Source organism: Pituophis catenifer, unplaced genomic scaffold (genome assembly GCF_029215685.1).
Source record: "Pituophis catenifer annectens isolate HBS135680 unplaced genomic scaffold, rPitCat1.0.hap2 SCAF_1, whole genome shotgun sequence".
Classification (NCBI taxonomy): Eukaryota; Metazoa; Chordata; class Lepidosauria; order Squamata; family Colubridae; genus Pituophis; species Pituophis catenifer.
The window spans coordinates 237,922,183-237,947,744 of NW_027256881.1; the positions used below are offsets into that span (position 1 = coordinate 237,922,183).

The following is a 25,562-nucleotide window of genomic DNA, read 5'->3' on the forward strand; positions in this document are numbered from 1 at the left end:
ATGTCACTGATACTGTCTTTCTCCAGAGTAGATTTCAGATATTAAATTAAGACCCTGCTGTAGTGTTGCCTTCCTCCCTCCCTCCCTCTCTTCCCAATGGTTGAGGGAGCCATTTTCAATATCTGCACTTTTAATTTTCTTGGCAGTCAATTGATTCCTTTGCACACATCTTCCCAGTCCATCTCTGACCTGATAACAATCTTCAGAGTATGGCACCCAGGGAGGTACCATACTTTGTACATACTATTAAATGGTATATATAGTCCTTCCTTTCAGTTCTCAGAGCAGAGAGAAACAGATGTTGCATTATTTCAAGTTGTTTCAAGGGTTTTCCATGACTTCCATGGCCGGGGGGGGGGATTTTCACAGGGAAAACTGTATATTTTTCAACAGCATGTGTTCTGTGTGGTGTTTTCAAGTACTCTGACCTCATTTGAAATTGTCAGACATTCTTAGCCAGATGTTATTCTATTGAGAACCAAAGACAGACCTCTTGCTTAGATTCTCGGAAGCCCTCTTAAGTAAATGAGGCTTACAGCTTTCCTTTTGGACTTAGTTTTCGACACAATAAAATGCACAGGAAAAATCCTACTTCTAGTGAAAATTGCTATTAGGGATAGAGTTAGATTTTCATGAAGTCTGGGCCAATAACATAGACTAAGACAATTTTTCCTGTGTGGAAGTCATGTGTGGAAAACTATGTAAAAGAAGACACAATACTTGTTTTCTGTAAGAATTATTGACCTCTTTCCTCTCTTCCCTCAGAATGGCTAGCACAGTCCAACCTCTTAATTCAAACTTTTAAATTATTGTAGGGTTTTACTACAATAAATAAATTCTGCCAATGAAATAATGGCTTGCTAAGGGGAAATAAAATGTTATACAGCAGTGGTGTCAAACTCAATTTTATTGAGAGCCACATCAGGGTTGTGTTTGACTTGGGGGAGGTGGGGGACATGGCCAGGGTGGCGTGGCCAGCTCAGCATCACTCATGTTGAAGATGCCTGTGGTGGTCTGGGTACCTTGTCAGCAAAAATGGAACTCGGGAGGGCTGCACATGGCTCTCCCAAGCTCCTTTTGCACTGGCAGAGGCACTGCCGGCCAATCCTTCACTGTTTCCAGGGCGGTCCCACAGGCCAGATCTAAGCATCCCATGGGCAGGATGTGGTCCGTGGGCCTTGAGTTTGACACCCCTGGGAAAGCTTCAAAATGTTTATGTATGTGAATATTCATATTTTTAAATTCTACATTGCATTCAAAGAATGAGTTTGAAAAGCCATAAAAATAAAACTAATATTTAAAAAAAAAATTAAAACAAGGCTTGTTTTTCTTATATATAAGCTACCGGTTTTTAAAAATTCAAAGAAAATGAAATGCACAAATTGTAATTTATTTCCAAAATATGATGAGGTTTGAGGTCTTAGAGAGTGTACTAAAAGGCCTCCAAGATCCCTTCCTATTGTTTGATTCTCTGATTCTGTTAATTATCCACTTTAGCCAAACTCTAAGCAGGATATCTACAAGGAAATTTCGGGATTGATTGGGATAAGCAAACACATTTGCAGAGGAGCAGGCTGGCTTTAGGAAGACCGATCTACCATTAATGAGTGTCCAGTAGTCTATCATCTCATTGAAAAATATTCCTTACACAACACGTCTCTATATGCCACTTTCATAGATTTTATTTAGCATTTGATTCTATATCCCAAGCTAAATTGTGGGAAAATTTGGAGACCTCCTTGATTGATTGACATCTTTTTAAAAAAAAAATATGAATGCTTCATGAAGTGACCTCACTCAAAGTAAGAGTAATCCCCAGGGCGACCTCTCCAAGGCGGCCAGAACTAACAGAGGTGTCAAGCAAAGATTTGTGTCATTCCCACTCCTATTTAATTTCTATATCAACTCCTTGGTGGACCTTCTCCTCAACATGAATTTTCTCTCTCTCTCTCTCACACACACACACACACACACACACACCCCAAAAAAAAACTTGCTGGAAGACACATTTCTGTTCTACTCAGATGACTCAGCATTATTTTCAAGAATAGTTATTGCCTTAAAAGAGCATTGAAATCACTAGCAGAGTACTGCAGAGAACACTAATTAGTACTCAGAAAACCAAATCATGGCAATTGCCAAAACGCCCAAGAGCCACTCCTGGAATTTAGATGGGCAGAATTTAGAAAACTGAGCAGGTGTCCTGTTTCAATTATCTGGAAGTTGTCCTTCACTCTGCTAATACTAGGAAAATCCACGGAGACTACATTGCTGAAAATGCACAGAAGAGCACAACTGCCATGCTCAAATTTCTCAAGACAAGAAGTGGTCACTATATACTTACAGCACTCAAACTATTCATAGCCAAGCCAATAACACACATTCTTTACAGAACCCAGCGGGGCCCTTTTATAACTATGCACCATTACAATATGTTCAATCCAACTTTCTAACATTGGCCCTTGAGATTCTCAGATGTGGTTCTAATGCCTCCCTGAGATTGGGGACAGACTCATGAAAATGGAGGCTAGAGTGTGGATGACCATACTCAATTACCAGCTCAAACTCTCATTTTTTCTCTTTGACCCTGCCACACTAACTACGAGAGATGATTTTCAATCGACATGAAAAAGGCCATTGCAACTAAAGCCTCATCCTTGGACTTCTCTACAAGTCTTTTACTGAGCACAAGTTATGATCAAGCTAAAGCTCTCATTAAACAGCATATAGTAGGCACAGAGCCCCAGCTGGATCTAGCCAGGAACCCACCTTTTATTGATGATGAAAGTTGGCGAATGAATGAACCTATCAGAATGAATCTGATAGGCTCTCTGTGTCTCTCATGACATCTTTAACAACCTTGAAGTACCTAGACACTGGATGGCCTTCATGCTTATATAATGTCATGCCCTCCACTCAGCTATCATAGAAAGCCAATACAGAGAAATTCCCTACCTGGAGAGACAATTTCTCTTGTTTGTAACTCACCCACCCCCTTACACTGACCTATGACCATAATAAAGATTTTATTAACTCACTTTAGTTCATTTTGATTTGATAGTTTTCAGATGACTATGGATAACTTCCTTACCTAGGATGAGGAATCTTGAAGATTACAGTTCCTAATGAGAGCAGCAGAAAGCCAGGTCATCCATCTTCTTCCTTTTGACAGACCATTCTCTTAAGCATGCCTGGATTTCAACTATACTTTTTAAAGCTTTTATTTTGCTTCAACTCTCTAAAAATTGACTGGTTTATTTTAATCCCCTGCTAGATTTTATCCATTTCTTTCTTGTTCTTGTTCTTTCATTTTTTTTTTTTTACTTTTTTTGAATAACCTTTGTCTTCTGTAAGGAAATGTTTGGACTTGATTTATATATATATTGGACATTCACGACACTTTGGAGCTTATTTCTTTAAAAAATATTTTTATCCTGGACTAAAAATATTCTCCCAGGGAGTGTGGCCATTAATATCATAGAGAGATGACAGGTTAATAATTTATAAACAGAATTATAAATTTGAAAATTTGAGGGGGGGGGAGCTGTTTCGTAAAGGGTGGGAAACCAATATTGTTATAATATATTTACCAGTATTCAACTAGGAGGGATAATATGTGTATGTGTGTTGGGGGGGGGGGGGTTTGCACTTTTTTTAATGTTTCCTTTCTTTTTTGTTTGTTTGTTTGTTTCTATGGATTTTCTCCAGTTTTGGAGTTTTGTATTTTAACTCTTTTTGAATAAAAATAAAAATCATTATGAAAAAAGTAATCCCTCTTTTTATTTTTCTCTTCAGTTTATAGTTTCATTGTTTCTTTCTTTGAATTTTTCTCTAAAATTTGTTTAAATGAATAATTATAATAAATTTAAAGGGATGCCATTATGAATTCTACATTGCACCAATGTTTTTCTAGGAAAGGCCCTGAAACAAGTGATAATTTTAACTGAACTTCGAAGGGCCCTCAACATGGAAGACGAATGCTTACCTGGAGATCACAGGTAACCTCATGGAATGGTGATTTTTCTCCCCACTCCTTTTTTAAAAAGATGAACTCCCTTTGGAGGAATTAAGAAAAAAACTTTTGGCATGATACCAATGTTCCACCTTCAGATCGTCAAGAGGAAAGACTCAGTTTAAATACTTCCCCAGGGAATGGAGAGAATCTAATTTAAAGAAGTATTGTACTCACCTTGCTCAGGAAAATACAAGGCTTCCATATAGGCTGCTCGGTTGGGTTGTCCAAAGAACATAGGAAAAAAATATCAGCTTCATTCAGGTACGTTTGGCATAGCTGGGCATAATTTAGATAGATGTCCAACAAGATTCTATGATTATTGCTGCTGGGTTTAACTAATGCTCACATATCTGATCATCAGGGGTGTCACAGCCATGCAACGACCCAACTATTTCTGTCTTTCTGTGAATAGTGGAAGGTGTTCAAAAATAATTCACATTTCATTTTTCCAATTTCTGCTTCCCTCCAGAAGCAGCATCATGCAACATGTGCATAGCGGTCACTTCTTCCAAGATTTTCTTGAAAAGAAGATTGGAGTCAATACTGTCTCTGACAAGAGGCTTAGATTGGGAGGTGAAAGACAATCCCAGGTAGAGTTCTGAGACATGGACAGCTGTTCATAGCCCTTCTTCAAAATGTTTAACTAACTGAACTTCTATGAAGTGGAAAGGGAGCTTCCCACACCTCTGAGGAAAGGGAACAGTAATATGGACCTAAGTAGAAAATTGAACCTCCTGATGAGATGAGTCTCAGTTAAAACCTTGGCTGAAAAACATGCAGTTGCAGTAGGAGAGTGACAGCAAATGTTTTCTGCTGCTTCTCTGGCTGGAAATGAAGTCACTCAGTGGGACCAGGGAGAGGAGTGGACATTCTCTTTAGGCCACAAGAAAGGTCTTTCAATGAATCAACCAGTTTACATAACACTGGACACTCTCCTTTCTTTGTTTATTGATTGTATCTACTTGATGCTTTTTCAAGGGCAGCTTGAATGGCTGTCAGAATGGAGCAGTCAACTTCAGGTAACCAATTTGCAATTCTCATTAAAAGAAAGAAAATCTACTTCTCCCCCCCCCCAAGCACGGGGGAATCCTGTTTGGATTTTTTTACCTGGGATGTGCCTGGTTATTTTGGTGAAATTTGGAAAGGGAAGCTTCAGTGCAATTATACATTTGGGTACAATCAAATAGAACAATTTAGTCAACGTTGATAAAAAATATAGGTTTCTGGAATTTTGTAACAAAGATCAGGGCATGTCAATGAAATCAAGTTATAGCTGCAATGCTCTGCAAAACCTAGGGATTGTATGGCTGGGAAAAGCTTCAGAGAAGATAGAACAACTATTTGAATGGTCTTAATATGAATCTTAAGAATTATGTTGGCTCTGGAAATATGAGGACCTTTTCAAGAAAGGAGGGCATGCCCATATCATGTAATTTGGAGATCAGGATATTTTAGAGAACAGAAGGAAGGGAGAGATTTAGGCATGGAGTAAATGACAGTAAGGAATTGAGATTTGGAAAAGATTTAGGAGAGATTTAGTAACTGATGCTAACTAAGAAACTGAACTCTCAATGCAGGTAAGCTGCAAATGTTGAACCCGGAAAGGTATCCTAGTAAGTGATGAAAAAAAACCAAGTTAAAGCTAGCAAGAAATAAATGGCAAAAGCTAACAATTTAGGAGTTGCTTTGGAAAATATTAGGAGCGTTGGGAGTATATTTGGAGATGTTTGATGCTAGAATGTGGACAGTAAGGTTGAAACTACTGAGTCTAATATTAATACATACTGTCAAAATAAAGGGAAGGAGAATTTTGAGCCAAATACAAGGTTGAAAACATTCCTAAGAGGTCTTTAAGGGACGTGCATAAGCGTACCAGTGTGCCTACCATCCCTGTCCTAATGTTCCCTTTTATTCATATCTATTTCATGTATTCATAATCATGTTTATACTTATATCTGTTATCTAATACATGCTTGACAAAATAAATAAATAATAAATAAATAAATAAATAAATAAATAAATAAATAAATAAATAAATATTCAGATACTAATTTGATGACACATTTGCAGTTGCAAGCTCCTCAGATATGTTGATTGTGGATAAATAACAGAGAATCATCTTTGAATGCTGATTTTGGGTATGAGGACCTTCATCCTTACAATTTGTTTCATTTTCCAAAATAGAAACCATTATTTACCTGTCGTGTATCAGATGCTGATATTATAGTTCAGATCAAATTAGTAGACATCATTCCTCCCCCCCGTCTGTTTTTTGCAGACTCAGAATGCATCCACTGTTGTAAAACTGAGCTATTGGATATTTATCCGCATCCCTTTTCCAGTTTTTCCCCAGTTGTTCCTCCTTCAATCCTAGCATCCCCTGGTAAAGTCACATCAATGAACCAAACTTTCTTGTTTTTAATGACTGTTATGTTAGGCATGTCATGAACCAGATGCCTCTCTGTTTGGATAATTAAAGTCCCATAAGATGTTGACCCACTGAATTTCCAAAACGTTTTCAGCTTGATGGTTCTAGTAGTTTTGCATGTAGTACATTCAAATGCAAAACTCTTGCCAAGTCTCCAGTGAAGAAATTTTGCATTATTATTTAATAATATTATTACTAAAAATTAATTATGTTCATCACACAGCCAGTCAGATGTTCAGACTGGATTTGGCATTTTGATTGCCTATTTAGTCCTTGCAGAACACATGGAGTCAAGTGTACCTTATAATAATGCAACGAGGATGTAATGCTATTATTTTCATGTAAAACCTGCATTCTATAGAAATTTACAGAATGTTCAAAACTAGAAGCAAAATCAGTTTGGGGTTCAAAATTAGCAACAACACATCAAATAAGCTGTTTTCAAAATATCCTTCAAAGTTATAGCATGAGTTAATTATTCAGCGCCCAAAATTGCAACACCTTACTTATTTTTCCTCTTATTTTCCTCTCTATGCAGGTCATGAGAAAAGATGGAAGTTGAAGACAATCACACATTGGTTATTGATTTTGTGATGGTTGGGTTTACACCAGACCCATTTCTACGCACAATTCTCTTTGTGATGTTCTTGGCCACATACACCCTAACACTGACTGGGAATCTGGGCCTCATAACTCTGATCTACTTAGACTCCCGCTTGCACACACCCATGTACTTCTTTGTGGGAAGCCTTTCCTTCCTGGATGTCTGGTACTCCTCAGTCTACACTCCTCGGATCTTATATGATTGTTTATCCAAGGACAACCACATTTCCTTAGCAGGTTGTGCAGCCCAGTTCTTTTTCTCCGCTGGATTGGGCTGGAGTGAATGCTTCTTATTGGCTTTCATGGCCTATGACCGCTTTGTGGCCATCTGTAACCCACTCCTTTATGCCATTGCCATGCCCAAGAAGCTCTGTGTCCAGCTGGTGGTAGGAGCCTATACAGTGGGATTTGCCAATGCTATTGCACACACCGGTAACACTTTCCGTCTACGGTTCTGTGGTAGTAATATCATCAACCACTACTTTTGTGATGTGCCACCACTTGTGAAGATGGCCTGTGATGACACAAGAGTATATGAACTCATTCTGACTGCTCTTATTGGTTTCAGTTTGCTGGCAGCCACTGCTGTCATTGTGAAATCCTACATTGGTATTGTGGCAGCCATTATTCGCATCCGTTCAGCTGCAGGGAGACGCAAAGCTTTCTCCACTTGCTCAGCTCACCTGGTCTCTGTCTCCCTTTTCTATGGCACCATGCTTATCATATACTCCACACCCAACTCTTATCACACTCCAAATTGGGACAAGACAAATGCTTTGTTCTATACGGTAGTCAATCCTCTGATCAACCCTTTGATTTACAGCTTACGCAACAAAGATGTAAAGGCAGCTTTCAAGAAAGTCTGGGGGAGATTCACAGCACCCAAATGAATGACAATGATACATTTCTTCTTTAAAATAGCCTGCAGATGATGAAATTAACATCTAGGCTTCAATGTCTGCCAACCAGCTAGCCGGTTTTCTCTTTCCCCCACTTGCTTCCTTGGTAAGAGAAAGTGAAGAAAGTCAGGCAATCAGAATTAATTTCAAAGATTAACAATCATCCCCTATGCTCATAATCCCCATGCATATTTTTCTCCTTCAGCAATTTTATTCCATATGTATACTTTCCCAATCTTCTCCTAATCTAGCAGCATCCTGACTTTATTTCACATTTTTAAATTATTTTAACAATTTTTAATTTGCTTTGCTTTGTTGACTAGCATTCTTGCTAGTCTGGTAATGTGAGCTACTAAATATATTTAGGCCATCCTTGGTCGGAGGTTTATATTCATTCTAAATTCTCATAAGAGCATGTCCAACAAAATGATTTTTAAAATTTACATTACTATTGTCTTTATCATACTATAAATATCATGTCACTCAAATCACAAGTCATGTCTTTCTAACTATAAAAGCTTTCTATTTTTTAGCAACATCCATTCCTTCATCCAAACTAAACAACAACCTCTAAATCAGGGGTGAAATCCAATTTTTTTTTTACTACCGGTTCTGTGGGTGTGGCTTGATGGGTGTGGTGTGGCTTTGTGGGCGTGTCTTGGTGGGCGTGGCAGGGGAAGGATACTGCAAAATCTCCATTCCCTCCCCACTCCTGGGGGGAAGGATATTGCAAAATCTCTGGGGCCAGCCAGAGGTGGTATTTGCTGGTTCTCCGAACTACTCAAAATTTCCGCTACCGGTTCTCCAGAACCTGTCAGAACCTGCTGGATTTCACTCCTGTTCTAAATATAATCTCAAATCAAGTAAACTGAACCTCCTCTTTCTTTTGCATCTTATATAATCATATATTTCACTCTCAAATATATATCTAAATTTGCGTGGCCTGGACTTTGTACCAATGACACATTAAACACCTGAAAAAATTTCACATGCACTCCCTCCACTCCATCTTTGACACTTGTTAACATAACTGTGTCTTCAACCTGAGGGTCTTGGATCATGGTATGCCTCACCACTATGCACTGTGGTTTACTAAAGATTGAGAACTCAAGATTGTTAAAAGATACTATAAAGAAAACGCTATGCCTCTGTGACATCCAGCCAACGGAACTAGAAGCTGTGACTGCTGACAGAACTTCCACCAGTTTTGAAGATAGGCAATGCCAAAAACTGAAGAAAAACTGTGTGAAACATCACAGAATAACACCTACAGTTTCTACAACAATGGACTAGCCCCATTGTGCTAGAGACTATACACTTCCAGACTAGGATTGCAGAGTCATCTCCACAGATTCCATAATAATATCTTCTTGGAACCCAAAGGACTACCCATATGAATATTTGGTGTATAACAAAACAAACAGCAGTTTTTCTTGTTGGGGACTTCTGTGACAAAAAAACCCCAATTTAACATCCCCTCCCCAGTTTATAAAACAAAATATGATTACTTTAAGATCACGTTGCTGTTTTCCTCCGGGCTATGGGTGAACAGCACAGGGCTTAACTTCCTAAATCTGCCCCTTCTGTTCTTCATAATGGTGGTATCACCTCACGAGACATTGACATTGCTCTTCAAAAAGCTTCCAAGGAGACATACAGTGATTTAGTCCTGATGGTTCAGAAAACTCATCATCATTAAAATCACCCTAACAAAAAACAGAGTTTGATTCATAGCTGAAATCTCATGTAGTTGATGCCCAAATATGCCTGGATTTATCATCATTCCTGCTCTTACCCACTTTACAGGCTGACATGAATCATGACCTTTATATGTTTAGATATGTGGATAAGGTGTAGCATGATTTGCTCTTGAGTTGGAGGGGATGTGTGTGAGCATTACTATTGTTTCTGAAATGGTGTCAGATTGAATCATGGTATACTAGTGGGGAAATGAGAATTGATACAAGTACTGCTTCAAAATGTTTATGTGTGTGAAATTCATATTTTGCAATTCAACTTTCCAAACCTTATTATTTGTTTGTGTGTGTTTATACATACATACATACATACATACATACATACATACATAGATACATGCATGTATACGTGTTTCTTGGCAAAAATTTGCCAAACAATGTGTTTTTAGCTTTTAGAAATGGTAAAAAGTTCAAAAAGTTATCTTTTTTCTGCATTAAAGGGAGTGTGTTTAAAAACCGATAAACATACAACTATTTAAAGAAGATTTAAGCAAGCTTTGGTATTTCTTGACTTTAAGATATTGTTTTTTAAAAAATACACAAAATTACTGCACAGGGATTTATTTCCAAAATATAATGAAGGTTCTAGGTACTGGATTAGAAGGCCTCTGAAAGTCCCTTCTGGCCCTTTGATTCTATGATTCTGGCAGTTATCCACTTTAGCCAAATTGTATGCAACATGCCTACAATGGAAATTCCATGGAATAAACAAACATGCTTGCAGAGGAGCAGGGTGGCTTTAGGGACGGCTGATCTATCATTAATATATAGTATACTAGTAATCTATCATCTCATAGAACAACACAACACAACATCCCTACATGTCACTTTCATAGACTTTAAAATCGGAGACCTCATCAGTTGAGTGACATTTACTTTTTTAAATATGTATGCTCACTCAAAGTAAGAGTAATCTCCAGGACCACCTCTCCAAGGTCATCAGAACTAAGAAATTCCTATTTAATTTCTATATCAACTCCATGGTGGGCCTTCTCCTCAATATGAATCCCCCCCGCAACCCCCCCCCAAAAAAAACCTTGCTGGAAGACACATTTCTGTTCTGCTCAGATGCCACAGCATTACTTTCAAGAATAACTATGGGCCTTAAAAGAACATTGAACGTACTAGCAGAATATTGCAGGGAACATTATCTAGTACACAATTATCAGAAAATCAGAATCATGGCATTTGCCAAAAGGCCCAGGAGCCACTCCTGGAGTTTAGATGGGCAGAAGACTGAGCAGGTCTCCTGTTTCAAGTATCTGAAAGTTGTCCTTCACTCTGCTAGCAGTAGAAAAACTCATAGGGATACGACTGTAATAAAGATTTGATTGATTCATTTGTTTTAGTTAGTTTTGATCTGAATCCATATAGGTTTTGAACCACAGTTTCAGATTAGGTTAATCATTCGCTCTAAGATTGATTGGCAGGTTTCTTTGTACACTAATTTCTCCCCCCCCCCCCCCACACACACACACTTTTCAGTTTGTTATTGTTTCTTTGTTTTCTTTTATTTCTCTCACTCTCTGTATCTTTGTATTTTTCTGTAAATAATTATAATAATTTTAAAGAGATGACTATTATGAAGTCTACACTCCACCATTATTATTATTTTTTTTACAGAAAAGGCCCTGAGACAAGTGATGATGAAGTTGAACTTCTAAGGGCTCTCAACGTGGAATAAGTTTGTTTCCCTGGAAAACTCAGGTAGCCTCAGGGAATGGTGATTTTTCTCCTTCCTCTATCTTTAGACGAAACTCCCTTTGGAGGAATTAAGAAAAAACTTTGGGCATGATACTGATGTTCCATCTTCAGATCATCAGAAGAAAGACGCAATCTTAAATACTTCCACAGGGCACTGAGGCTTCTGAATTTGAAAGAATATTGTGCTTAATTTGAAAGAAAATTGCATTTAGGAAAACATAAGGCTCCCATACAGGCTGATCTGTCAGCTTATCAAGTCAGACTAAGTGGGAAGATATACTTCGCTTCGTTCAGGTAAGTTTGACATCTTAAATGCTATTTAGGGAGATTTCCCCAAGATTCTATTATTCCTCCTGGTAGGAAGTAATCAATTGTTTTATCTGGTCCTTTCTGTCACATCTGAATGCAAAGACTGTTACAGCCATGTTCAAAGCCATTCATTCTTGCCCTTCTGTGAATAGATGTTCCAAGTTGTTCAGAAATGATTCACTTTTCCAATTTCTGCTTCCATCCAGAAGCAGCTCCATGCATCATGTGCATGGCGGTCATTTCTTGCAACTCTTTCTTAAAGAAAGGCTGGAGTCAATCCTGCCTCTGACATCAACTTTAGAACGGGACAAGTCCAGATCTGAGAAAGGACAGGAAAAGCTGTTCACAGCAAATATTTGAGATGTTTAATTACCTAAAGACTTCTATGAAGTGGAAAGAGAGCTGTGCACACTTCTGCAAAAAGGAGACAGTAATCTGGATCTCAGCAGAAGATGGAACCCCCTGATCAGATGAGTGTCAGGAAGAACCTTGGTGAATGGAGGTTTCCAGGTGCAGAAGGGGAATGAGAAAGACAGATCATTTCTGTTGCTCCTCTGGCTAGAAATGAAATCACTCAGTGAAACCAGGGAGAGGAGTGGACAAGAAAGGTCTTTCAGTGAGGCACACAGCTTACACAATAGCACTGGGCAGCCTCCTTTGTTTATGGCTTGTATTTAAGAGATGGGCTTTCGAGGGCAACCTGAATGGCAGTCAGAGTGGAGCAGCCACTTACAGGCATTCAATTTGGAATTTTCATCAAAACAGAAAATCTTTCTGCTTTTTTCTTTTTGTCACGTTTTGGGGGGATCCTGTTTGGGTTTTTTTTAGACGGAGCGTGTCTGGTTTTACTGGTGAAATTTGGAAAGAGAAGCTGCCCTCCAATATACATGGTGAGGATAATAAAAAAGAACAATTTATTCAAAGAGCAGTGTATGGACTGGGGTGACATGATAGCAGTGTTCCAGTAATTGAGGGGCTGCCACAAAGAACTGGGGGGGGGGGTTTCAACCTATTCTCCAAAGCACCTGAAGGCAGGGCAAGAAGCAACAGGTGGAGATTAATCAAGGAGAGAAGCAACCTAGAGCTAAGGAGGAATTCCTTGACAGTTAGAACAATTAATCAGTGGAACAACTTGGCTTCAGAACGTATAGATGCTCCAACACTGGAGGTTTTTAAGAAGAGATTGGACAACCATTTGTCTGAAATGGTATAGGGTTTTCTACTTGAGCAGAGGGACTAGAAGACCTTCAAGGTACCTTCCAACTCTGTTATTCTGTTGTTTGGTTGTTCATGTCAGTGAAACCAAGTTGTAGCCACAGGGCTGTGGAAAACCCAAGGATTGTATGACTAAGGAAAGCTTCAGAGAAGATAGAAGACATAAGATCTGCAGTTTACCTGCCTTGTGTGAGATGTTGATATAGTTATTGTTTAGATCAAATTAGATCAAATTAATAGATATGATTCCCTCCACTCTGGGTTTTTTTTACAGACTGAGAATATATCCACTGCTGTAAAACTAGGCTATTGGACCTGACCACGTCCCTTTCTTTAGTCGTATTTTATCAGTGGGAGGACATATCAAATCCAGGGTTCCCCAAACACATGACAGCGGCTTCATCTTGTCAGCCCAAACTCTTTCATGCCTCCCCTCCCAACCATCTTGGCTATACACTGTTACAGCAAGAGTGCATCTAGGTTTTGTTGTTACTTTTACCATTGTGCAAATAATCAAGAGACTTTCTTCTCCATCTTAGTCCTATTCAACCTACTAGGATGGTTTTGATTGTCTTAATTTGGGATAGAACATATTACTTTGTTATAAACTCTCAGTCTTTCAATTTTTTTTTTTTGACCCATTTGTCGCTCCTACAAAATTAAGCCTTTAACAATATTGGGATGGTTTACTGTATTGATTTAAAAGTGATTTTATAACACAGAAGGCAGAAGGCAGTGATATGTCTCTTAAGCACAGAAATGGTGGAAGCCCTCCATCTCAGGATGCAGAACAGGGACTTTGCAGTCCAAATTGCTCCTCTCATTTTCATGGCCTTGATTGATTCTCTCCTTTCTCCAACTTGGGCCATTCCCCGATCAGGATTATTTGTCTGTTTCAGCCACCTGAGCTCTTCACACAGAGATGGTTAGAACTGCTTCACTAAGAGAAGCCTTTCCTTAGCAGAGTTGGGCATCCAGGCACTGAGGCAAACATCCTATTACAGTCCCCTTATGCAATCCTTCTCTTTGGCTAATGTACAGTTAGATTCAAGTCCTAACCAAGAGCTAACCAAGTAGCATTTAACAATATCAGCAGTTCCTAGCAAGGTGGCTTTTGAAAAATTAGGATATTCAGGTTTCCCCCACTCCCAATTTAATATTTCCAGATATTGAGGGAATCTTTTATGTATTGGTTGAAGGGCTCCAATCATGACTGATATAACAACAACTTTCTTTTTCCACAGGCATTCAATTTTAATCTTTCCAGTTGTTTCTCCTCCATCCTAGCATCACCTGATCAAGTCACATCAATGAACCAAACTTTTCAATAACTATTTTTTTTCAATAACTATTATATTAGGCATGTCATGATCCACATGTCTGTCTGTTCAGATCTTAAAGATGTTTTCCCAAAACCTTTTCAATTTTATGGTTCTAATAGTTTTTACTCAGTACATTCAAATCCAAACCTCTGGCCAAATTTCTAATGAAGAATTTTGGCAGTAGTTACTATTTAATAATATTATCTTTAATAATTAATTATGATCTCCTGCACAGTCATCCAGATGTTCAGACTGGATTAGCCATTCCCCCCCCCACAGAGCGAGTCCTTCCCAAGGACCTGGGAGAAGCAGATGTGGATGTTTGACAATGTTAAAGTTATTGTCACAGGATGTGAGCTCTTCCTAGGAAAGCTGCCTTTTGCAGTTAACAACTGTTGATTTTCTCAATGCCAGTGGCATTCAAGTTGAGCTCCAGCTGTTGGGATTGCAACCAAGGTGCCTTTGCTTTCTTTTGCCACAGTTGTTCTATTTCTATTTGCAGGTCTTCATATTTTGTTATCTTCTCTAATTCTTTCTCTTCTATTCTATGAACTTCAGGTGCTGCCATGTCTACTATCCAAATGTTTTGTCTTTCTTATCAAAACTGTGGAGTCTGGGGAGTTATGTGGCATGTGCCTGCCTGTCAGTTTGGATTCTAAAGTCCTAGAGCACTTTAGCTTCTTCGTTTTCTATTACTGTCACTATTTTATGGTACTACCAGTTTTTGTCTGCAGGCAAATTTATATTTCTTTTAGATCTTTCAATGCACCACTGTTGCTACTTTGTAATCAATCATTGTTGTAATCATATTTCTAGGAATTTGATTATCCAATCATATGATGGGGAGTCAAATATTTTCTGGTAATCAATCAATGCTACATTGAAGTTGGTCTTCCTTCTCTTGCAGTTTTCCAGAAATTATTGTTGTTATTTAAACTCATATGCCTGCTGACTCACAATATTTCTTTGTTTATTTGTTTATTATATATGCTGAGACCTATCATAGAAAAGCATTTGCAAAACACATGGGGTCAAGTGTACCTAATGCAAAGAGGAGATAACATTATTTTCACGTAAATCCTACAGTTTGTAAAAGTTTACAGAATGTCAAAAACCAGAAGCCAAATCAGCCTGGGGCAAAATTAGTAACAGCATACCAAATGTCATAAATTGTTTACAAAACATCCTTCAAAATCATAGCATGAATTCATTATTCAGGGCACAAAAATGCAAAACCCTTACTTGTTTTTCCTCTCTAAATAGGTTATGCTTGGAAAAAAATGGAACTTGAAGATAATCGCACATTGGTTACTGATTTTGTGATGGTTGGGTTTACACCAGACCCATTTCTACGCACAATTCTCTTTGTGATGTTCTTGGCCACATACACCCTAACACTGACTGGGAATCTGGGCCTCATTACCCTGATCTACCTAGACTCCCGCTTGCACACACCCATGTACTTCTTTGTGGGAAGCCTTTCCTTCCTGGATGTCTGGTACTCCTCAGTCTACACTCCTCGGATCTTATATGATTGTTTATCCAAGGACAACCACATTTCCTTAGCAGGTTGTGCAACCCAGTTCTTCTTCTCTAATGTAGTTGGTGGGAGTGAATGCTTCTTACTGGCTTTCATGGCCTATGATCGCTTTGTGGCCATCTGTAACCCACTCCTTTATGCCATTGCAATGCCCAAGAAGCTTTGTGTCCAGCTGGTGATGGGAGCCTATATAGTGGGGTTTGTCAATGCTATTGTACACACTGGTAATACCTTCCGCCTACACTTCTGTGGTAGTAATATCATCAATCACTTCTTTTGTGATGTGCCACCACTTATGAAGATGGCCTGTGACGACAAAAAAGTATATGAACTCATCCTGACTGCTGTCATTGGCCTCACTTTGCTTTCAGCCACTGCTGTCATTGTGAAGTCCTACATTGGTATTGTGGCAGCCATTATTCGCATCCGTTCAACTGCAGGGAGACGCAAAGCTTTCTCCACTTGCTCAGCTCACCTGGTCTCTGTCTCCCTCTACTATGGCACCATGCTCATTACATACTCCTCACCCAACTCTCATCACACAGCAGATTGGGACAAGATAAATGCACTGTTTTATACTGTAATCAACCCTCTGGTCAACCCGTTGATTTACAGCTTACGCAACAAAGATGTGAAGGCAGCCTTCCAGAAAGTCTTGGAGAGATTCACAGCTCCCAAATGAATGGCAAACTCCTTCTTTAGGGTAGATTGCAGATGAGGAAAATAACCTCTAGGTTCCAATGTCTGCCAGCCATCCAGCCACTTTCCTTCTTTCCTCCTTCCCTCACTTCCTTCCTTGGTAAGAGAAAGTGGAGAAAGTCATTAAAGATTAGCAATCATCCCCATGCTTAAAATCCCCATGCAAATGTTTCTTAATCAGCCATTGTATCCCATATGTGTACCTTCCCAACTTTCTAACTTGGTAGCATGAACTTTTTATTACAAACTTTTAAATTGTTTTAGCAGTTTTCAATTTGCTTTGTGTTATTGTTGATGTTATTGCTACTATTTTGGCAATGTGAGTCACTAAATATGTTTAGGCCCTGCTCGGTTGGAGGGTTATATCCATTCCAAATTCTCCTAATAGCACATCTAACAAAATGATTTTCAAAATATGCATTAATATTGGCTTTATCATACCATAGGTATCTATCCCACCCAAATCTTTACTTTACTTTACTTTTATTTGATTTGTATACCGCCCTACTCCTGAAGGACTCAGGGCGGTGAACAGCCAACAATAAAATACATACATACAAAATTTAAAAAGCAGAAATAAAATTGAATTAAATAGTTTGGCCCAGACAGATTAAAACCCCAATCAATTTAAAACAATTTAAACTTTGAGGATTAAAAATATTAAATATTAATATTAAAATATTAAAATTGTTTAAAAAGAGGGAGAAAGTTAGGCCAGGCCGCCTGGTGAAATAAAAAGGTCTTTAGAACGCGGCGGAAGGTGCGCAGATCCGGGATCCTCCGTATCTCCGGAGGGAGCTCGTTCCAGATAGTAGGTGCCCCCACAGAGAAGGTTCTCCCCCTAGGGGCCGCCAGTCAACATTGTTTGGCTGACAGCACCCGGAGGAGCCCCTCTCTATGAGAGCGTACCGGCCGGTGGGAGGCTATTGGTGGTAGTAGGTGGTCCCACAAGTACCCAGGTCCTGAGCCATGGAGCGCTTTAAAGGTGGTAACCAAAACCTTGAAGCGCACCCAGAAGACCAATCTCAAGTCATTTCCTTCTAATTATAAAAGCTTTCTATTTCTCAGCAACATTCATTCCTTCATCCAAATTAAACCACAACCTGCAAACATAATCTCAAATCAGGTAAACCCAATCCTTCTCTTTCTTTTGCATCTTGTAACAGCTTAGATTCCACTCTCAAAGATATCTATGGAGACTCTCAGTCATCCAAGTCATGGTTGTCCCAAAGGTGCTTTTTCACGAAGCAACTTGACTTTCAGGTTTTTCTCTGAAGATGTTTTGCTTCTTGGATGACAAGTGAAACATCTTCAAAGAAAAAACAGAAAGTCCAGTTGTCTCATGAAAAAGAAACTTTGGGACACTCTCAAATATATACTTAAATCCATGTGGCATGGATGTGAGTCCTGGACTCTGCACCAATGACGCATTAAAGATCTGGAGAAATTTCACATGCGCTCCCTCTGCTCCATCTTTGGCACTGGTTTGCTACTTGGCTACTGTGGCTACTGTGGCTACTGTGTCTCCAGCCTGAGAGTCTTGGAACATGTAAAATCCAACAGTGTCAAGTCTTTGATAATCAGAGTCCAATTTGGGAGGGGGGGGCATATTTTAAGAATGGATGGCCACTATATTGTTGCTGAATGCTGTACTAAAGACTGGGAAGAGACCTCAAGATCATCCACACTAGCATTACAAAGACACTATGAAGTCAACCCTATGTCTCTTGACATCCAGCCAAAGGAACTAGAAGTTCTGGCTGCTGACAGAACCTGCTGCCAAGCCCTGTGCTATGAAGGCTCCACTGGCTTTGAAGACAGGTGACAATAAAACTGATGGAAAACCCTGAGCAACATCATTAGAATAATGTCCACAATTACTGCAACAATGGACTTCCAGTGCCCCAATTGTGCTAGAGACTTTGTGCTTCCCGACTGGGACTGCAGAGCCACTTCCACAGAGCCATAGATAATAATATCCAATAATATCTTCATAAAACCCTAAGGACTACCCATACCAATGTAGTACAAACAACAATTTTTCTTGTTGGGGACTCTTGTACAAAAATTAACCAATTTCATACCTCCTCCCTGGCTTATAAAACAAAACCTTTATGGTTACATCAAGATTGTGATTTTTTTTCCCAGGCTGTGTGTGAATAGCAAATACTTAACTTCCCAAGTCCGCCCCTCACAGCTGATATCACATGCAGCTGATGCCCAGATATGCCTCGAGATATCATCATCCTCACCCCCACCACTTTACTGGCTGATATGTGACAGACTTCAGGCCATGCCTAGAATCAGGACATATCTAGATATATGGTTAAGGGGTAGCATTGTTTGCTCTTGAGTTGGAGGGGATGTGTGAGAGCATTTGTCTTAGCATTTAAATTGTGTCAAATTTAACCAAAGTGTGCTAGTGGGGAAATAAAATCAGATACAGAGACAGCTTCAAAATGTTTATGTGTGTGAATATTTGTATTTTGCAATTCAATGTTCCAAATCTCTGAAAGGTTTATGTATTTATACCTACCTATCTATCTACCTACCTACCTACCTACCTGATTCCTGGGGTGGGGGGGAACTATCAAAATACATCCCTCTAACTTTTAGGTAGAAAGTTGTGAAAGTTATTTTTTTTCAACATTCAAGGGAATGAGTATGAAAACTATAAAAATAAAACTGTTTAAAAAACAAAGTGATAGAAGTAAGGCTTGTTTTTCTTCCATTTAAGGTTTTTAGAAATACACAAAAATTAATGCACAAATTGGAGTTTATCTCCAAAATATAAGGAAGCCTAGAGTTCCAGGGACTTAACTAGAAGAGGAGGTTTGACCCTTTGATTGTTTGATTGATTGTTTGATTTGATTCTCTGATTTTGTTATTATCCACTTTAGCCAAACTCTATGCAAGACACAATGGAAATTCCACGATTGGCTGGAATAAGCAAACATTTGCAGAGGAGCAGGCTGGCTTTAGAGAAGGCTGATCTACTATTAATGAGTGTTTGTAGTCTATCATCTCATTGAAAAACATTCCTTCCGCAACACAACCTCCTTATATGTCGTTTTCATAGACTTTAGAAGGTAAAAAGTAAAGGTTTTCCCTGTACAGTTGCATCCAACTCTAGGGGGCAGTGCTCATCTCCCTTTCTTATCTGAGGAAGCTAGCATTGTCCAAAAACATTTCTTGGTCATGTAGCCACATGACTATACCCTGAGGCTCACAAAATTTTGTGACCTTTCCACCAAACCATTTATCTGCTCGCATTTGCATGCTTTCAAATTGTGAGGTGGGCAGGAGTTGGGGCAAGCAACGGGAGCTCACCAGGGGTGCTTCTACTTACCTTTACTACTGGTTCGCAATGGGATCGCACGTTGCTTCTGCACATGCGCAGATCCGCAGTGATAACATCTGGGGCGGTGGGCGTGGCCTCCTGCTGGTTTTACTACCGGTTCTTGCGAACTGGTCCGAACTGGGGGCAACTCACCACTGGAGCTCGCCCCATTGCATGGCGCTCAGGTCTCAAACCCAGACTGTCAACTTTCCAGCTGACAAACTCAGAGTCTGAGCCATCATGCCCCCTTAAAAGAGCATTGAAAGAATTAGCAGGACATTGCAGGAAACACTAGTTAGTTCTCAATTACCAGAAAACTAAAATCATGATATTTGTCAAAAGGGCCAAGAGCCACTCCTGGAGTTTAGAATAGATGGCCAAAAGACTGAGCAAGACTTGTATTTCAATTATCTGGATTCCATAATAAAGATTTGATTGATTGATTGATTGATTGATTGGTTGATTGATTGATTCACTTTAGTTAGCTTTTATTTGAATCCATTTCGGTTTAGAACCAGGGTTTCAGATTAGGTTATCATTCACTCTAGAACTGACTAGCAGGTTTCTTAGTATAACAATCCATTTTCCCCTCTTTTTTCTCTTCAGTTTGTTATTGATTCTTTTGTTATTTTCTTTTATTTCTTTTTTGTTTTTCTTTCTGTTCATATTTTTCTGTAAAATAATTACATTTTAATAAATAAATATAATATATAAATTTATATAAATTCTAAAGAAATGAGTATTATGAACTCTACATGCCACCGGTTTAGTTTTTTTTTTTTTACAGAAAAGGTCTTGATTGCAGCTGAACTTCTAAGGGCCCTCAACCAGGAAGATTATTGTTTACCTAGAGAGCTCAGGAAGCTTCAGGGAATGATTTTTGGTAATTTTTCTCCTTCTTGTATTCTGTAATTACTGATGTTCCACTTTCAGATCATCAGAGGAAAGACTCAGTCAAAGTACTTCCACTGAGAATTGAGGCTACTTAATTTGAAGGAATATTGTGCTCACCTCATTTAGGAAAACACAAGGCTCCCACATAGGCTGATCTCTTAGCTTGTCCAGTCAAACTAAGTGAGAAGATATACTTCTCTTCATTCGGGTAAGTTTGGCATCTTTAGGTGGCATTTAGGGAGATTCTTCCCAAGATTCTATTATTCCTCCAAATAGGATTTGATCAATTGTTATCTGGCCTTTTTTGTTACATCCGCTTGCCAAGGCTGTTTCAATCATGTTTAAACCCGTTCATTCTTGCCCTTCTGTTCCAAGTTCTTCAGAAGTGGTTCACTTTTCTGATTTCTGCTTCTATTCAGAAGCAGCTCCATTCTTCATGTGCATGGCGGTCACTTCTTCCAACCCTTTCTTAAAGGAAGTCTGGAGTCAATTTTACCTCTGACAAGAGTCTTAGAATCAGAATTGAAAGACAAAGTCCAGGCAGAGCTCAGAGAAACAATAGGGAAAGCTGTTCACTGTACATCTTTAAAATATTTAATTACCTAAACTGCTAATTTCCATGAAGTGGAAAGAGAACTATTCCCACCTTTGAGGAAAGGGGACAATAATTTGTATCTAAGTAGAAGATGAAACCCCCTAAAGTGATAAATCTTGGGAAGAACCTTAGATGAAAAGTGTGCAGTTCCATCAGGGAAATGAGGTCAATTTTTTTTTACTGCTCCACAGGCTAGAAATGAGGTCGCTCAGTGACACCAGAAGGAAGAGTGGACAGCCTTTTTAGGTCACAAGAAAGGTCTTTCAATGAGGGCCACAGCTTACGTAACAACATTGGGCACCTTGTCTGTTGCTTGTAACTATGAGGAGCATTTTCAAAGGCAGCTTGAATGGCTGCAGTCAACTTCACCCAACCAATTTGGGAGTCTCATTAAAACAGAAAATCTTTTGGCTTTTTTCTTTTTCCCATTTTTAGGGGGATCTTGTTCAGATATTTTTAGATGGGATGTGCCTGATTATTCTAGTGAAATTTGGAAAGGGAAGCTGCAGTATGATTATACATTTGGGCACAATCAAATACAACAACTTAATCAAAGTTAGTATAAATATAGATTTCTAGAATTTTATAACAAAGAGCAGGGCATTCAGTGAAACCAAGTTATAGCCACAGCCACAGCCACAACCACAGCCACAGCCAGGGATTGTATGACTGAGAAACTCTTCAGAGATGATAGAAGAAATATTTGAATTATCTTTTCTGTGGAAGAACATTAACAATTACGTTGGCTTTGGAAATATGAGGAGCTGTTCAAGAAAGCAGTGCATGGTCATATCAAGTAATTTGCAGGTCATGATATTTTAGAGAACAGAAGGGAGAGATTTGGACTACATTTATGAGAGATTTAGTAATTTATTCTTAGGAACTCATAATGCAGAGAAGTTTCAAAAGATTGAATCCTGAAGTTATCCCAATAAATAATGAAAAATAAAAAAAGATAAAGCTAGCAGGAAAAAAAATGACAAAAGTAAACAATTTAGCAGTTGCTTTGGAAAATATTGGGAGCATTGGGACTAAATTTGGAGATGTTTGATGCCAGAATGTTGATGGCAAGGTTCAAATTACTGAGTCTAATTTAAATACTATCAAAATATAGGGAAGGAAAATTATGAGCCAAAAGCAAGGGTGAAAATAAGAGATGGGAACATGTTTAGATGCTTATTTGATGCCACCTTTGTTGCATACTCTTCAGCTAAGTTGATTGTGGATAAATAATAGAAAATATACTCTGAATGCTCCCTCAGGATAAGGTGACTTTTATGCTTCCAGTCTGAGATTCATTTAATTCATAAAAGACGTATAATAGAGTAGCTGGTTGGCACAATATATCATTACCATTAATGCAAAGATTCAAACACTGTTCAGATACGAAGTTCATTGAGATACATTTAATTCCATACATTTTGGCTCCAGACCCTGTCAAAATGCACTTCAAATTTACATGAATCTAGACAAAAACTGCAAGTAGATCTACTTTTTATTTATCTATTTAAGAATTTACACAACATATGGATCAATTCCTTGCCAAGCATACGGAAGTGTTCCCTCTGTAGTCACTTGCAACACATGGCATTCAGATTTTTTTTTTATTTTCCAGAATAGAATCTATTATTTAGCTGCCTTGTGAGATGCTGATATAACTATAGTTTTCATCAAATTTTCCTTTCTATGTTTTTACAGGCTCTGAATGCATCCATTGTTGTAAAACTTAGCCTTTGGATCTGACCAGGTATTTGTCCATATCCCTTTCCTCACTTGCAGTTTATCTTTTTGAGCAGGAGGCCCTGCCAAATCCAACATTCCCCAACACATGAGAGTAGCTTTATCTTGTCTGGAACCCAAACTCTAGATAGTTTCATTCCTCCCCTCCCATCCATGAAACTACCCCCTTGCCTATAATCTGTTGTAGCAAAAGTGCCTCAAGGCTTTGTGGTTTCTTTTGCCATTGTGGGAAGTGATCAATAGAATTTCTTCTCCATTCCAGTCCAATAAAACCTTCTAGGACAGTGTTTCTCAACCTTGGAAGCTTGAAGATGGGTGGACTTCAACTCCCAGAATCCCCCAGCCAGCACAGGGGATTCTGGGAGTTGAAGTCCACCCATCTTCAAGCTTCCAAGGTTGAGAAACACTATTCTAGGATGATTTCGTTTATCTTAACTTGGGATGATTATTATAATTCCTCATTCTTTCATTTCTTTTTTTCCTTTGTGGCTCCTACAAAATTAAGCATCTAAAAATAACGGAAATGATTTACTGTATTGATTTAAAAGTGATTTTATAACATAGAAGATGGAATGCATTGATGTGTCTGTGAAGAAATAATGTAAGTGCTCAATCTCAAAGTGCAGAACATGGACTTTGTATTCCCTTCAGGTCCAAAGTGCTGCTTCACATTTTTTTGACCTATAGCTTTGACAGCCAATAATATCAGTCAAGTACTTCCATATGCCGAGAGTTATATTTAGAAATAGCTGCCAAAATCATTTTGGAATATTATTGACAACATTGAATATAACTAATTCTATAAATGTGTATAGAACATTTAAAAAATAGAAGCAAAATCAGTTTGGGGCATCATTGACAAAATTGTACCAAAGGTCTTGGGAGTTCAACAAATCTTTCAAAACATTAGAAGGAATTTTCTATTCCTGAGCTGAGAACTGCAGAATTCTTACTTCACTTTTCTTTCTAAACAGGTTATGCTTATAAAAATGACAGAAGTGGAAGGCAATTGGACATTGATTACTGATTTTGTCTTGGTTGGGTTTACAACAGACCCATTTCTACGAATAATCTTCTTTGTGCTGTTCTTGGTCTCCTACACCCTAACACTGATTGGGAACTTGGGCCTTATGACCCTGATCTACCTAGACTCACGCTTGCACACACCCATGTACCTCTTTGTGGGCAGCCTTTCTTTCCTGGATATCTGGTACTCCTCGGTCTACACGCCTCGGATCTTGTCTGACTGTGTGTCCACGAACAACCACATGTCCCTTGCTGGTTGTACAGCCCAGTTCTTCTTCTCTGCTGGCTTGGCCTATAGTGAATGCTTCTTACTGGCCTTCATGGCCTATGACCGCTTTGTGGCCATCTGCAACCCACTCCTTTATGCCACTGCCATGCCCAAGAAACTCTGTGTCCAGCTGGTAGTAGGTTCCTATGTAGCTGGCTTTGCCAATGCCATTGCCCACACTGGTAACACTTTTCGACTACGCTTCTGTGGGAAAAATATCATCAACCATTACTTTTGTGATGCGGTGCCACTTGTGAAGATGGCCTGCGATGACACACAAGTATATGAACTCATTCTAGCTACTCTTATTGGTAGTAATATGTTAGCAACCACAGTTGTGATCCTGAGCTCCTATATTGGTATTGGGGCAGCCATAGTGCGTATCCGCTCGGCTGCAGGGAGACGCAAAGCCTTCTTCACTTGCTCTGCTCACTTGGTTTCAGTCACTCTCTTCTATGGTTCCATTCTTATCATGTATTGTAGACCCCACTCTCAACACACTCCAAATTGGGACAAGGCAAATGCATTGTTTTATACAGTAGTCAACCCTCTGGTCAACCCTTTAATTTATAGCTTACGCAACAAAGATGTGAAGGCAGCCTTCAAAAAAATCTGGGGGAAATTCACAGCACCCAAATGAATGTCATTTTGGTTCTGTATTTCTCCAGACTAGATTATGGACAATTAAACTCCAATCTATACTGTCAGCTTTCCTTCCTTCCTTCCTTCCTTCCTTCCTTCCTTCCTTCCTTCCTTCCTTCCTTCCTTCCTTCCCTCCCTCCCTCCCTCCCTCCCTCCTTCCTTCCTTCCTTCCTTCCCTCCTTCCTAAAAGATGGTGAAGCAAGACAGTAGACCTGAGAGATTACAGCAAGAATTAACCACCATCTTCAGTCCTCAAAAATTTCCACACTTACTTCTCGTTGTAAGCAACTGTTTCCAATATATACATCTTCCCATTCCTCTTCCTACTTTACAACATCCTACACAGAGGCAAAAACAGAATGAAATAGACTCAGCATGATCAGAATAAAATCATTGGACAATGGGAAGCTGGAGAAAAAGTTTGACTTCAAGCTAAGAATTGGCAAACTGAAGACAGCTCCAATGTGGCAGAATGAAGAGCTGATGAATAGACTGGGTCTTTGTAATTTCTCTCTGGACAAGGAAAAGACTTCAGATCACCCACAAATGCTCTACTGTATACAGTT

At 39.0% G+C, this 25,562-nt stretch overlaps 3 protein-coding genes across 4 annotated transcripts; all 3 read left to right on the forward strand.

The window, feature by feature from the left end:
- The first annotated feature begins 6,994 nt into the window (after positions 1-6,994).
- On the forward strand, positions 6,995-7,936 carry LOC139327463 (olfactory receptor 9G4-like). Its single transcript, XM_070957299.1, has one exon. It carries the CDS (start codon positions 6,995-6,997, stop codon positions 7,934-7,936), a length of 942 nt encoding a protein of 313 aa, XP_070813400.1.
- Positions 7,937-15,532: 7,596 nt separating this feature from the next.
- LOC139327464 (olfactory receptor 9G4-like) lies at positions 15,533-16,474 on the forward strand. The gene has a single exon (XM_070957300.1). The coding sequence runs from the start codon at positions 15,533-15,535 to the stop codon at positions 16,472-16,474; it is 942 nt and encodes a 313-aa protein (XP_070813401.1).
- Positions 16,475-22,209: 5,735 nt separating this feature from the next.
- LOC139327465 (olfactory receptor 9G4-like) lies at positions 22,210-24,994 on the forward strand. Of its 2 annotated transcripts, XM_070957303.1 has the most exons (2): positions 22,210-22,219; positions 24,066-24,994. In XM_070957303.1, exons 1-2 carry the CDS (start codon positions 22,210-22,212, stop codon positions 24,992-24,994), a joined length of 939 nt encoding a protein of 312 aa, XP_070813404.1. The 2 variants fall into 2 exon arrangements, with proteins under 2 accessions (XP_070813404.1, XP_070813402.1); XM_070957301.1 differs by lacking the exon at positions 22,210-22,219 and having other exon boundaries at positions 24,050-24,994.
- The last annotated feature ends 568 nt before the right edge of the window (positions 24,995-25,562 follow it).